The 15296-nt window shown below is 30.6% G+C and overlaps 1 protein-coding gene across 1 annotated transcript; it reads left to right on the top strand.

Moving 5' to 3' along the window:
• The first annotated feature begins 325 nt into the window (after positions 1-325).
• Positions 326-10240, top strand: LOC126890246 (uncharacterized). The gene is made up of 2 exons (XM_050659102.1): positions 326-1372; positions 10226-10240. Exons 1-2 carry the CDS (start codon positions 326-328, stop codon positions 10238-10240), a joined length of 1062 nt encoding a protein of 353 aa, XP_050515059.1.
• Positions 10241-15296: the final 5056 nt, after the last annotated feature.

The raw sequence follows: 15296 nt of genomic DNA, 5'->3' as shown, positions 1-15296 counted from the left end.
CTAATAAGGGTAATACAAAGTTTATATAAAGAAACAAATAACTGTGTAATAAGATATAATATGATATCAGAAAAATTTGCTACAAATGTAGGAGTTAGACAGGGAGGGGGATTGAGTCCGCTTCTATTCATAATATTTATGGATGAAATAATAAGAGAAACGAAATGTAGTATAATTTAGTATTCTTTTGTCATTGTTTATTTTATTGATTAATTGTTTTGTCATTCAAATTAATTCTACTGTCAAGTTTTATGGGAATAAAAGCCTAATTTTGTAAAAGGCGTTTTTACTACAATTTTATTCACATAAATATACCAAATATACAATGGAGAAGTACTTTAGACCTGATAAACTAGAGGCTGATCCAAACTCCCAAACTGCCGCCAAAGAATTTAAACACTGGTACGAAACATTTAAGAATTTTTTGGAAAGCAATAAATCTACAGAAGAATCGCTAGAAGATAAAGACAAGTACATGCTTTTAATCAATTTTGTCTCACATTCAGTATATGATTACATAAGCGAAGCAAAAACATACATTTCTGCTATCAAAATTTTGGAAGAATTGTATATTAAACCTACAAATGAGATTTACGCAAGACATATTCTAGCTACAAGAAAACAACAAATAAACGAATCTATAGATCAGTATGCACAACAGTTAAAGCTTTTGGCTAAAAATTGTAATTTTAAAGCAGTTTCTTCAGAAGAAAATAAAAATGACTATATTCGTGATGCTTTTATTAATGGTCTCGTTCAATCTAATATACGTCAAAGATTACTAGAGTTTAGTTCTTTATCTTTGGACGAAGCATTATCTAAATCTAGATCTTTAGAAGATTCTCAAAAACAATCTGATACATATCATGCAGCATTAAATAATATAGCATCCTGTAGTCATCCAAATTCAGAACAAACTACTTTAGCTTCTGTTCAAACAAAACCTGGTCAGACTTGTTATTTTTGTGGACATCCAAGACATCCTCGATCTGTATGTCCAGCAAGGGCTGCGATTTGCCAAAACTGTCATAAAATTGGACACTGGCTTAAAATGTGCATGCAATCAAAGAAAAGTCAAACGAGATCAACTTATGCATCTACAATGGTAATCGCTTCTTCAATGGAAACACCTCAATCGCTTTCAAAATGTATAGCCAAAGTAACAGTTAACCAAATTGATGCAAACGCTTTAATAGACACTGGAAGCTCAGATACTTTTTTAGATCATGAATTCGCTATTGAAAATAAGCTTAAAATTTTTCCAATACAAGGGGTCCAAGTTTCTATGGCATCTATGTCATTCTCAGCTAATATTCAAGGCTATTGTTTAATAAACATTCAGATTGATAAAGAAAAATATGATCAAACAAAAGTTTTAGTTTTATCCAATCTTTGTACAGATGTGATTTTGGGTCAAGATATTATGAAACAACATGAAAGCTTAGAAGTTAAATTTGGAGGACCAAGAAGACCTCTTAAGATATGCTGTCTTACCGAAGCTAAAATTAAGCCACCTTCGTTGTTTGCCAATTTCACAGAAAATTGTCACCCTATTGCTACTAAATCTCGCAGGCATTCACAGGAAGATGAAGAATTTATTAAACAAAAAATAAAACGTCTCCTTAAAGAAGAAATTATTGAAGAAAGTAAATCACCTTGGAGGGCCCAAGTGTTGGTAACTAAAAACGAAAATCATAAACGTCGGATGGTAGTTGATTACTCTCAAACAATAAATAGATTCACATTACTTGATGCTTATCCGTTGCCGAATATTGATTCACTGGTGTCTAAGATAGCTAAATATAAAAATTTTAGCTCAATTGATTTAAAATACGCATATCATCAAATACCAATTTACGAATCTGACAAACCATTTACAGCTTTCGAGGCAAGTGGAGGCCTTTACCAATTCCGTCGTATTCCTTTTGGGGTTACCAATGGAGTATCATGTTTTCAGATAGCCATTGATTCTATCATAAAAAAAGAAAATCTACAAGGTGTTTACGCTTATTTAGATGATGTAACAGTTGGTGGTGAGGATCAAGATAGACATGATTTAAATTTACAGAATTTTTTAAATGCTGTTAAAAAATATGGGTTAACTTTAAATCAAAATAAATGTCACTACAATCAAAAAATTATAAATATTTTGGGATATACAATAGAAAACTCTACAATGAAACCTGATCCAGACAGATTGAAGCCTCTACTAAATTTACCAGTTCCGAATGATTCTAAAAGTCTTCAGAGGGCACTTGTAATATTTTCACATTACTCAAAATGGGTTAATAATTTTTCAGCAAAAATTAGAGGTCTTATGATTGCAAGAAATTTCCATTAGGTCCGGACTTGGTATTTGCTTTTGAGGAGTTGAGAACTGATATAGCTAATGCACTTCTATGGACAATTGATGAAAAAGAAATTCTCATTGTTGAAACTGATGCTTCTGAATTTGCTATTGCTGCCACTCTGAGTCAATCTGGAAGACCCGTTGCTTTTTTCTCACGTACCCTTACAGATTCTGAACGAAAACATTCTGCAATTGAAAAAGAAGCATATGCTTGCGTTGAAGCATTGAAAAAATGCAGACACTATCTTTTAGGAAGACAATTCAAACTAATCACAGATCAAAAATCAGTTTCGTTCATGTTTAATACAAACCATACAAGTAAAATCAAAAATGAAAAAATTTTGCGTTGGCGTTTGGAGCTTTCTTGTTTTAAATATGATATTATCTATCGTCTAGGAAAGGCTAATGATGCAGCTGATGCACTATCAAGAATATGCAATAATATAAATAATACAAGCAAGTTATATCAATTACATTCAGATTTATCGCATCCTGGGATTACTCGTATGCACCATTTTGTAAAAATTCGAAATTTACCTTATTCTTTAGATGAAATTAAACACGTAATTACCTCTTGTCCAATCTGTGCAGAAATTAAACCCAGATTTTATAAGAAAGAAGATGATACACATTTAATTAAATCAACAGCTCCGTTCGAAAGATTGAACATTGACTTTAAAGGTCCAATACCCAGTTCTTCTAGAAATTCTTATATGCTTACAATCATTGATGAATTTTCAAGATTTCCATGGGCTTTTCCATGCTCTGATACATCCAGTCAGACAGTAATTGAATGTTTGAATCAAATGTTTTGTTTATATGGAATGCCGGCATATATACATTCTGACAGGGGAACTAGCTTTACTTCACAAGAATTTATTAATTATCTACACTCTAAAGGAATATCTTCAAGTAGAACAACACCATATAACCCTGGAGGAAATGGTCAAGTCGAAAGATACAATGGAATTATATGGAAAGCAGTGAATCTAGCATTCAAAACCAAAAATTTAGACATCACTAAATGGGAGACTGTTCTACCAGATGCTCTGCACTCTATAAGAAGTTTACTGTGTACAGCAACCAATTGTACACCTCATGAACGTTTGTTTACGTATCAGCGAAGATCAACTAGCGGAACTTCTATTCCATCATGGCTTAAAGATTCAGACAAAGTATTACTAAGAAAATTTGTACGAAAAAGTAAGTTTGATCCTTTAATTGAAGAAGTTGATCTTTTAGAAGCCAATTCAGATTACGCCTTAATACAGTATCCAAACGGAAAGAAAAGTACAGTTTCAACGAAGCATTTAGCTCCTAGAGGTGACCTGAAATTATTGAATCAAGATAACGATGAAGATGAAAATGAAAGTCCAAATAATACACTAGAGAATTCCACTACTGAATCAATACCAGAGGACATAGAAAATTTATCAATTCAAGAACCGAATCAAGTACCTGATGATAATCATGAACCAAGATTGGAAAATTCAGATTTTCAATCTAGCCGTAAATCAGCTAGAACTAAAAATAAACCACGATATTTGCAAGATTTTGTTCAAAAATAGGGCCGGGTGAATGTAGTATAATTTAGTATTCTTTTGTCATTGTTTATTTTATTGATTAATTGTTTTGTCATTCAAATTAATTCTACTGTCAAGTTTTATGTGAATAAAAGCCTAATTTTGTAAAAGGCGTTTTTACTACACGAAACAAAGAACTAAACCAATATACATAGGATATAGGAAATTAGAACAAATAGGGATGACAGAATGTGCATTTGCGGATGATGTGGTTATTACAGAATGAAACGAGGAAGGCCTAAGAGAAAGCTTGATAGTATGGAATGAGGTATTAATAAAATACGGTATGAAATTGAATAAGAGTAAAACAAAGACAATGGTAATATATAGAAATAGGAAAAGGATAAATGTGCAAATAGATGGAGTAGAAATAGAACAAGTCAGTAAATATCAATACCTAGGTGTAATATTTGAAGAAATGGAAAACAAGAAATAGATATAAATTATAGGATACAAAAAACAAATAGACTATATTATGCAATAAACAGTGGATTTGTAAATAGACGAGAAATATCAAGAAAAACGAAAATGAGTGTATACAAAACAGTGTATAGACCTGTACTCACATATGGATGTGAATCGTGGATATTGACAAAAAGGGATAAAAGTAAATTGCAGGCAATAGAAATGAAATATCTAAGAAGAGTAATGGGAGTGACAAGAAGAGATAGAGTTAAGAATAAAAAAATAAGAGAAGAATTAGAAATAGAACCAGTAGAAAATTATATAGAAGAAAGACAGCTGGGTTGGTGGGGACACTTTCAAAGAATGAGTGATAATATACCTGTTAAAAGAATCTGGGAAAGCAGAAATATAGAAAGGAAAAAACGTGGTAGATCAAGAAAACAATGGAATGCAGTAATAATGGATATTTTGGAAAAGAGGGGAACAACATGGAACGATGCCAAAAAACTAACAGAAAACAGAAAGATATGAAAGAAATTTATGAAGAACAAAAAAAAATAAAAGAATTAGAAACAGATCCCTACACCTCAGGGTAGAAGGGATAAAGATTATATATATATATATATATATATATATATATATATATATATATATATATATATATATATATATATTAATATTACTGAATGGAGAATTGAATAACCTTTCAAATAAGGTAGCACACGACCCCTATTCTCTATTTAAAAATAAGGGGTAGGGGAAATGGACGGGAGGAGTTGACAAATGACAGATGTATGTACCGTAAAACTGTGTCCCCCTTAGATCAAAAATCGACCTGTTTCTTCATTTCCTTAAAATCTAATATATACTGCCAAATATCGAGGTGGACTGTTTTCTTTGGTCCACTCTGTATAACCGCTAGAAAAATTAACATGTTAATTTCCCCAAATAGACATAGTGCATGATTATAACAGCAAATCCAATAAGATGTAAATTAGAAGGGGAAGGTTTGATAATAGAACAAGTGATGGAGTTTAAATATCTAGGCATCACACTATCTAGCTACAAAAAACTCGAGAAACAGTTGCCTTAATGAAACAATATGGAGAAATAAAAATAGGGGAAAAGAAATGAAAAGCTGAATTTACAAAAAAGTCATCAGACCAATATTGACATACGCAGCAGAACTACGATCTGACACAGAAAGGACTAAAAGATAGCTAGAAACAGCAGAGATAAAAACCCTTCGAAAAATCGATGGTAAGACATTATGGGACACAGCTAAAAGTACAGATATACGACGGAGATTCAAGGTGGAGAACATCAATAACTGGGTAAGAAACAGAAGAGAAGAATAGAATGACCATACATAAACCGAATGAATAAATAGATAAGGACTGCGAGAGACTGTCCCCAAGAGGAAGATGATCAGTGGGAAGACCACGAAAACGATGGAACAACAACTTACTGGAGGCACATTGATAAAAACAGAAGTCTGTCTAGGTACACAAAAAGAAGAAGAAAGAGAAAGAGATAACAGAATTAAATAATAGGATTTATAACATATGGATAATCCGGAAATCAATATCGTGAAATGAGATCACTGAAAATATTTGATTGTATAATATAGGGAGTGCATATAGATTTTCACTTCAGAAAAAATCAAACAAGATAGCACTTTTTTTAAGTTCATTAAGAAATGTTTAATAAACAACATATTAAAAAGTTCTACTCGAGTAGTGGGTCCTTCATTTTTTATTAAACAAATGAACTGGAAAATAGATGTTTTTTAAATAACTCCGAAAATATAAATTTTTGAAAAAAACTGACTTAGCCATTGAAAAATTCAGAAAATTTTACAAAAAAAACCTTATATAAAGATTTTTCTAAAATTAAATCTGTCGCTTCTATAATTTTTTATTTATAACGCTAAAGTCACCCTTCTCACAAACATTGGCTCACTGTAAACTAGCGTACGGCGAAGTGCACGGTTGAGTTATTTTAATGTAATTCTTTAACTAATCGATCAAATGAAATTTTACAAATTGAACATGAAAGAAGAATAATTAAGCTATCTTAGAGTTATAATAAAAAGAAACAAAATGTATGGGCATAAGTACGGTGTGGGCTGAAAGTGAGACGTACATGAATTTTCTTTAAAAATGATTTAAAAATGTGTAACTAACACAATTTTTCTTATAAAACTCTCAATTTTGCACAATTTACCTTACAATCATCTTACTAAACGATGCTTCATTAAAAAAAAATCTCAAAAATTTAATTCAAATGATACGACGTCTCAAAAAATGTAATTTTTGAAAACTTCATAGTTTTACAGAATTAACACCAATTTAAGACAGCATTACTCAATTTTCAACAGATCTATTACATTTTTGTAGGTGCTTTTTTAAAGCCCAGGATGTAGACTTTAAAATGCACTGAATTATTTTGCTTTAGAAATGAAATAAGCTATTTCTTTTTGAGAAAATTAAGAAAGATAACAAAAATGTAATACAAAAACCGAAAATTACCAGCCATTTAATAATAAGCTTCAACAATAATAAATGCTCAACAAAAAAAATGTTTTTTAGCTCTTATACAGTATGTCTGCGTAACTTGGAACCTATTGATACCTTTTTTATTATCAGTCTTACGAAAAAAGTTATTCCTTATAAAATACTGTGCATCGTATATAATGTAAGATGCAACCATCAAATATAAAATTTTATTAATTTTATACGAGGTATGTCAAAAAATATGAATTTCACTCAAGAGTAAAGTACCTTTATATTGCAATTAAAAGTTGTTTGCAATTAAAAAATATGTTTCAGTATTCAACTACATCCTTCTAATTCAAATATTGTGAATAATAAAGGCACTTGACTCTTAAGAAAAATTCATATTTTTTACATACCTCGTATAAAACTGAAAAAGTTTGATATCTGATGATTGTATCATAGATTTTAGACCTGGTAGATCATTTTATGAAGAATAACTTTTTTTCGTAAAATTGATAATAAAATAGTTACAATAATTGTAATCAAATGATGATGGGTATCCGTAATTTGAGAAAAAATTGAAAATTTTATTTCGGTAAGAATAATGTAATTGTATATTAAAACATAGTTTTTAATTTCAAACAACTTTTCATAATAGCATTTTTTGATATTCTGGAATAAAAAGGTACTTTACTCTTTAAAGAAATTCATATTTTTGACATAACTCGTATAAAATTGATAAAATTTGATATCTGGTGGTTGAGTTTTAGATTTTTGACTATCCAGCGTATTTTGTGAAAAAAAACTTGTTTTCGTAAAATTGATAATAAAAAAGTTTTCCATGTGGTTCCTATCTGCGCAAACATACTGTATATAGAGCTTCTGTATAAAAATTTTCAAATTGTAATGCCATATTCGGATTCAGCATAACCAAAAACAAAATAGAAACATATTTGATCTAAGTTAAATGATGAATTCAACGTATTTTTAAAATTATTTATACAAAATAATTATTATTGTTTAAACAATTAATAAACAATTAGCGGCCAAATCTGCGAGTAGAACTTTTTACTATAACATGTATATAAACTAACAAAAAAAAGTTTTAAAAAAATATAAGCTTGTTTGAATTATTCCGAAACAATGCATGTTTTCGTTCTAATTGCACTCTCCTAATATTTGATTTTTGTTTAGGTTTTGTTATTATGACAACAATCATGACAACATCCTTAATAAACTATTCGCGGTGTGCAAGTACTTGGAAGGGAAACGAGAAACGAACGTGCGCGAGTCGCGGAGAAATATTGCAACTATCTTAAATAATTCATATTGTCAATTGAAATTGTCAAATTGACGTATATTTCATACCTTCTGTCACTGAAGCAGAAAAATTATACAGGGTGTCCCGAAAAGAATGGTCATAAATTATACCACACATTCTAAGGTCAAAAATAGTTCGATTGAACCTAACTTACCTTAGTACAAATGTGCTCACAAAAAAAGTTACAGCCCTTTGAAGTTACAAAATGAAAATCGATTTTTTTTCAATATATCGAAAACTATTAGAGATTTTTTATTGAAAATGGACATGTATAATTCTTATGTCAGGAACATCTTAAAACAAAATTATAGTGAAATTTGTTCACCCCATAAAAGTTTATAGGGATTTTGTTCCCTTAAACCCCCCCAAACTTTTGTGTACGTTCCAATTAATTCATTATTGTGGTACCATTAGTTAAACACAACGTTTCTAAAACTTTTTTGCCTCTTAGTATTTTTTCGATAAGCCAGTTTTTATTGAGATGCAGCTTCTTTTTCAATATATTTACGTAAAAATGTTATGGGGGTTTTGTTCCTTTAAACCCCCCTAATGTTTGTGTACGTTCCAATTAAACTATTATTGTGGTACCATTAGTTAAACACAGTGTTTTTAAAACTTTTGTCTCTTAGTCTTTTGTTCATAAATCACCTTTTATCGAGATGTAGCTTCTTTTTCAAAATATACCTAAAAATGTAAATTATAAATAAATTTTCAGATTATTAACAGGTCTCTATAACCGTACTTAACCATATACAAATATGTGGTGGATTCGAAAAATATTCAAAATATCTCGATAAACACTGGCTTATCGAAAAAGTACTAAGAGGCAAAAAAGTTTTAAAAATAATGTGTTTAACTAATAGTGGCACAATAATAATTTAATTTGAACGTACACAAAAGTTTGGGGGGGTTTAAGGAAACAAAACCCCCATAAAATTTGTATGGGGTGCACAAATTTTACTTAATTTTTTTTTAAGATATTGCTGTCGTAAAAATGCCACATGTCAATTTTCAATAAAAAATCTCTGAGAGTTTTCGATATATGAAAAAAAATCGATTTTCATTTTGTAACTTCAAAGGGCTGTAACTTTTTTTGTGTGCACTATTGTATATAGGTAAGTGAGGTTCAATCAACCTATTTTTGACCCCAGAATCTGTGGTATAATTTATGACCAATCTTTTCGGGACACCCTGTATATTGCTCCACAATATCGATATGATATGCAATTATTATATAAAGGTAAATTTAAATAATTGTATTTTGCTTGCAGTACTGCATTTTAATAACTAATTTTATTTACTATATACACTTGTTTACGTTTGCATAACATAACCTGCATCTTATTTTTTCTTCTTATTATTTTTTTTTGGACTATGGCCTTGACAATTATCCAGTAACCAGGACTAATATAATTGGCCAATATAATTAAAAGTGCGAATAAAAGTACAGAGCGTAGAAATAGGGGTCGCTTTGCCGAACTTGCACGGTCCCAATGCCAAGTCCGAGCCATTTTTAAAAATTTGAAATTATTCGCGAGCCGCAATTAACAATTTTATTTAAAATGTGTAAAAAAGTAATAAATTTTTCTCTCAGTGTTTGGATTTCAAGAATTTTAAAGTGAAATAAATTGGTTCGCATCGTTGTTTCAAATATTCAAATAAATCTAGAAGCAGCTTTACTAATTCAGGATACTTCGATTCTTCATCATTTTTCCTTCTTTTTCTGGAACGGCCTACTATCTTCTACCGTCTCTGAAAAAACACTGGCTTAAGCACTCTGTCTTCCTCTAATCTTACCACATGACCTATCTTATCCGGTTATCTTTTACATGTCTGACGTTTTTCAGTACCATACAGAGTCACCAATTCAGAATTGAGGTGTCTTCTCCAGTATCCTGCCAATTCATCTCTTTGGAGGGCCAAATATTATTTTAAGAACTTTCCTTTCAAAAACCAGCAGTATATTTATTTTTCTTTGATGTAGAGTCCATGTTTCACTTCCATAATATGTATCAATTGGGCGAATAATTGGCATGTACAGTCTTAATTTAGATTGTCTTTTTTGCAGCTTATATCTTGCTAATCATGATAGGAAGTATAATGCTATATTCAATGCAGCTATCCATGCTCAGACCTATTTTTATACGTGGTTGTCATCTGTGATTACTGCCCCTAGATATTTAAACTGATTTACTACTTCGAAGTTGTGGCCTTAATAGTTATGTTCTGCCTAACTCTTGGTCTAGAATTTTTGGTTACTAGCATGTATTTCGCCTTCTTTTGATTTACTCGAAGACCCAGACTACCGGTTTCTTCCTCGAGTTGTGAAAACACCTCTCTCACGTCTCTTGTAGAATGAGCGACTGCACGTAGATCATCAGCAAAGGTCAACAATAGTTTTGATCTTTGATTCTCAAATACCCCTGACAGCTCAGATGATATTTTACTTATTACATTTTCCAAGGCCAAATTTAATAGCAACGGTGATAAGGGATATCCGTGTTCAGGTCCTGATGTTACACTATATTTATATTTAAATTTTCATTTATATTTTTTGATGTCAGATATTTAATTTGTGTTCCAAAAAATTAAAAGTAATTCAAATACATTTATCGAGAGCCACAAAGAATCCTTCAAAGAGCCACATGTGGCTCGCAAGCCACAGTTTGGCCACCCCTGAACTATAGTATGAAAGCCGATCCCGATATAAAAAATAAGTCAAATATTTTTCGAATGGTCTCTCAATAGACCTTTAACATCCCTATTGCTTCCCCCTGTGACAGTAAAGCATTGAACACGCTTTCGATGAGAAAGCGGACATTATCCTATTGTTTTATTTTTGTAATTACCCCAAAGCCAGATCTTCATAATATAGTATACATCTCTAAACACCTTAAATAATAAGGAAGAAGATACTCTGGAAAGATGGGAAAAGTAAATATTGTGATCCGTATTCGGAGGAAAGAAGACAGAAGACGGAAGTGGAAGTGGAAGAATTGCTGGAAATACTTAATATGGTATGAAAAAATAAAAAGATTCCGTCGGAGTGGAACATCGCAACAATCTTGCCAATACATAAGAAAGGAGATATTTATATACTAGGGTTTGTGAAAATTATAGAGGAATATCTCTCTTATGCGCAGAACTAAAATATATGAAATAATCATAGTGCAGTCAGTGAAGGTGGATATGAGCTATTACCTCTGATTTCGTTGAACTTCCATCGATTTGCATGAAAATTGGTGAGTGGTTAGAGGATATCTCAAGCAACAAAGGTGACATGGTGCCAACTTGAGCTTTTACCCTGGGGGTGGATGCCACCCTTCCTCGGGGGTGAAAATTATTTTATTAATAATAACCCCACAATTCGATAGAGGGCCAAATTGTAAGAAAAATTTGTTATACAGTGAGCACGTGAAGGTTGGAATAAATTCATTTTATCGAGAATGGACGATTTTGGAAAAAAATCCCGAAACAGGTCAATTGTTATTTTTAAATTACGACTTTTTTGCATATATTTCATACTAGTGACGTCACCCATCTGGGCGTGATGACGTCATCGATGATTTTTTTAAATGGGAATAGGGGTCTTGTGATAGCTCATTTGAAAGGTAATTTAATTCTCTATTTAGTAATATAAACATTTACATAATTATTTAAACAGGGTGTCCAAACAAAGTTTTTTTACTTAAATTTATTGATATAAAAAGAAGACTACATGTAATTTATTTAATCCAAAATACATTTTGATTATCTCAGAAAACAGAAAAAAAATGTTTATTTGAAAAGTAATCATTTAGGTCTGGATCCCGCGTATGAAAAAAAAGTTGATTAATAGCAAGCTGAAAATTTGTTAATAGCTTAAGGGTGTCTAGTCGGACAAACTTTGATATATGGGAACACTGGAACAGGGGAAGTTTTAATTGTGGAACAGGTTAAAAATTTGGAACGATCAGACCACGAAAACTTCACATGTATTTTGTCCGACAGAACTTCCAATTGATTTGTTACCCTTTCATTAAACTCCCATGCAAAAATCAGACTGCTATTTATCACCTGTCATAATTCCTGTTATTTGACATATTCTACGTGTTCCACTCATTATAATTCCCATTTGGTGATAAATAGCAGCCTTATTTTTGCATGAGAGTTTAATGAAAGGGTAACAAATCAATTGGAAGTTCTGTCGGAAAAAATACATGTGACGTTTTCGTGGTCTGACCGTTCCAAATTTTTAACCTGTTCCACAATTAAAACTTCCCCTGTTCCAGTGTTCCCATATATCAAAGTTTGTCCGACTAGACACCCTTAAGCTATTAACAAATTTTCAGCTTGCTATTAATCAACTTTTTTTTCATATGCGGGATCCAGACCTAATTGCTTTTCGCTTAAATTAAATGTTCAAACTGTCAAGAGTAAGGTGGGTGGCGGCTTTAATATTGTATTTGTCAAATAAACATTATTTTATTTTCTGATGTCAGTAAAATGTATTTTGAGTTAAATAAATTACACACATTCTTCTTTTTATGTCAATAAATTAAAAAAAAATTTTTTGGACACCCTGTATAAATAATTATGGTAATGTTTATATTACTGAATATAGAATTGAATTACTTTTCAAATGAGCTATAACACGACCCCTATTCTCATTTAAACAATTATAGATGACGTCATCACGCCCAGATGGGTGACGTTACTAGTAGGATACATAATATGTATGTCAAAGAGTCGCAATTTAAAAATAAAAATTGACGTGTTCCGAGATTTTCTTTCCAAAATCGTCTCTTCTCGAGAAAATGAATTTATTCCAACCTTTACGTGCTCACTGTATAAAGTTATTAAAATAAATCAAAACTTTTTGAGTTATTAAAGATCAAAGATTTTAATTTTTCGTGATAAAAATTCATGTTTTTAACTGATTTTTCATAAATAACTCAAAAACTATAAGTTTTTACAAAAAAGTTATTATTGTCAAAATTGAGGCTAATAAAAAATCAAATAAACTCCTTACTAGAAAAACCTTTCAATGATAACTAAAAGTGAGTTATAGGTAATTGAATGTATATTTCTTTCGTCGAGTACCCAAATCTAAGTATTCAAGCTTAAATACCGGGAAAATGATGCATTTTATAACATAAACTTATTAAACATTTGTTAAAGTTTATAGAAATATCTATCAAATTAGCCATCGAACAAGTTGATAGCATTAAACGTTATGCACCAAAAATGTTTTAAAATGTATCTTTTAAAATTTTTTCCAAAAAATGTTATTGTTTTTTTGTAAATAACTCCGTTAATTTTTAAGATATCAGATTAATCTAAAAACTAGTTAAAAGCTGATTCCAAGAGCTATTAAAAAACGTCAAAATTAGTGTTTTAAACCTCTTACTTTTTTAAAAATAAAAGGTTAAATGGCCCCGGTTCTATGGTTCTCGCAGCAAAATTGAAATTTTAAACGTTTCTATCTCGGTTATTTTTTACTCTACGGAAATAGTAAAATGGGTAAAGTATTTGAAACAGAAAAAGTAAAATTTAGTTATATGTCATTTTTTACGTATATTGAGTATTTTTGGAGTTATTATCAAAAGAAAATGAAAAGTACGATAAAAATTCTGATTATTATTCTTATTATAATGGGCTATAGTATATCTTATATTGATAATTATTCTTATTTTAAAAATTCTGATTTTTTAAATTATATCTTTTTTTTCAAAAATATGCATTTTAAACCGGTCAAAATTGTTGAAATCATTAACTATGTTAATCTAAAGAAATTCTTGTAACGATTACTACAAATGTTAATTTTTGTGGAAATGGCGTATGTTTTATTCACTTTTTCCTAAAAAAATCGAAAGGGTTCTCTTATTTTCATCATAACTTGCTTAATTTTGATGCTATTAACTTCTACTGGAGCTCATTTGATAGGTATTCCGAAGTATTTTGACAAGTGCTTAACAATTATATTCTATAAAATGCATCGTTTTCCCGTTATGTAAGCTTGAATACTTAGATTTGAGTACTCGCCGAAAAAAATATACATTCCATTACCCATAACTCACTTTTAAATAACAGTAGTTTAGTTCTTTAAGTGGGGAGTGTATTAAATTTTTTATTATCTTTAATTTTGGTAATAATAGCTTTTTTACAGAAGCTTATAGTTTTTGAGTAATACGTGAAAAACAGCTTTAAAACATGCATTTTTTTAAGAAAAAATAAAATCTTTGATATTTAATAATTCAAAAAGTATTGATTTATGTTAATAACTTTATATAACAAATTTTGCTTAGAAGTTGCCTCTCTATCGATTTCTGGTATTATTTTTAATAAAATAAATTTCACCCTCGAGAAGGGGTGGCATCCACCCCCAGGGTGAAAGCGCAAGTTGGCATCATGTTACCTTTGTTCCTTGAAGTATCTTCTAACGCTCACCAATTTTCATGAAAATCGATGAAGGTTCAACGAAATCGGAGATGAAAACCTTCAGTGACTCCACTATATGTAATAGAAAGTAAATTACGTAAGATGATGGAACCAAGACTAGTAGATGCACAAAGACCAGCGCACAGTGTACAAGACCACAATTACCACAGTTACTTTGCAATAAATACTTGAAAAAGCTTAAGTCAAAAATGAACAAATCTATTTAGCATTCTTAGATATTAAAAAGTCGCTTGATATGGTGGACAGGACAGGAATCTGGCAGAGCTTAGAGAACAATAATGTAGATGAAGAACTGCTGAAAGTGGTATGTAGTCTGTATGAAAATACTAATAACCAGGCAAGAACAAGAAACAGAACTTAAAAAATCTTAAAAATAACGATGGAGTCAGACAGGGTGATGAAAAGATTGCTGGCCAAAAAAAAAGAATATATTGCAGGATACAGAAACATGTAAGTAGTGAAAGTAGAAACATGCGTATTTACAGATGATATAGTGCTTATAGCAAAAACAGAAAAAGACCTTCAAGAGAACATGACAATGCGGACAAAAGAAATAGAATCATGCAACAAAATCAAGAGTAAACACCGAGAAAACTAAAGTGATGATTGTAACAAAAAGCAAAAGAAAAATAAACATTAACATTGTATAATAGTAAATAGAATCGAACAGATAGAAGTATACAAGTATTTAGGGAAAA

Source organism: Diabrotica virgifera, chromosome 8 (genome assembly GCF_917563875.1).
Source record: "Diabrotica virgifera virgifera chromosome 8, PGI_DIABVI_V3a".
Classification (NCBI taxonomy): Eukaryota; Metazoa; Arthropoda; class Insecta; order Coleoptera; family Chrysomelidae; genus Diabrotica; species Diabrotica virgifera.
This window is presented reverse-complemented; position numbering and strand designations above follow the sequence as displayed.

What these genes read in the sequence shown, in the direction of transcription:
- LOC126890246 (XM_050659102.1), top strand. Translation starts at nt 326, where the DNA reads ATGGAGAAGTACTTTAGACCTGATAAACTAGAGGCTGATCCAAACTCC.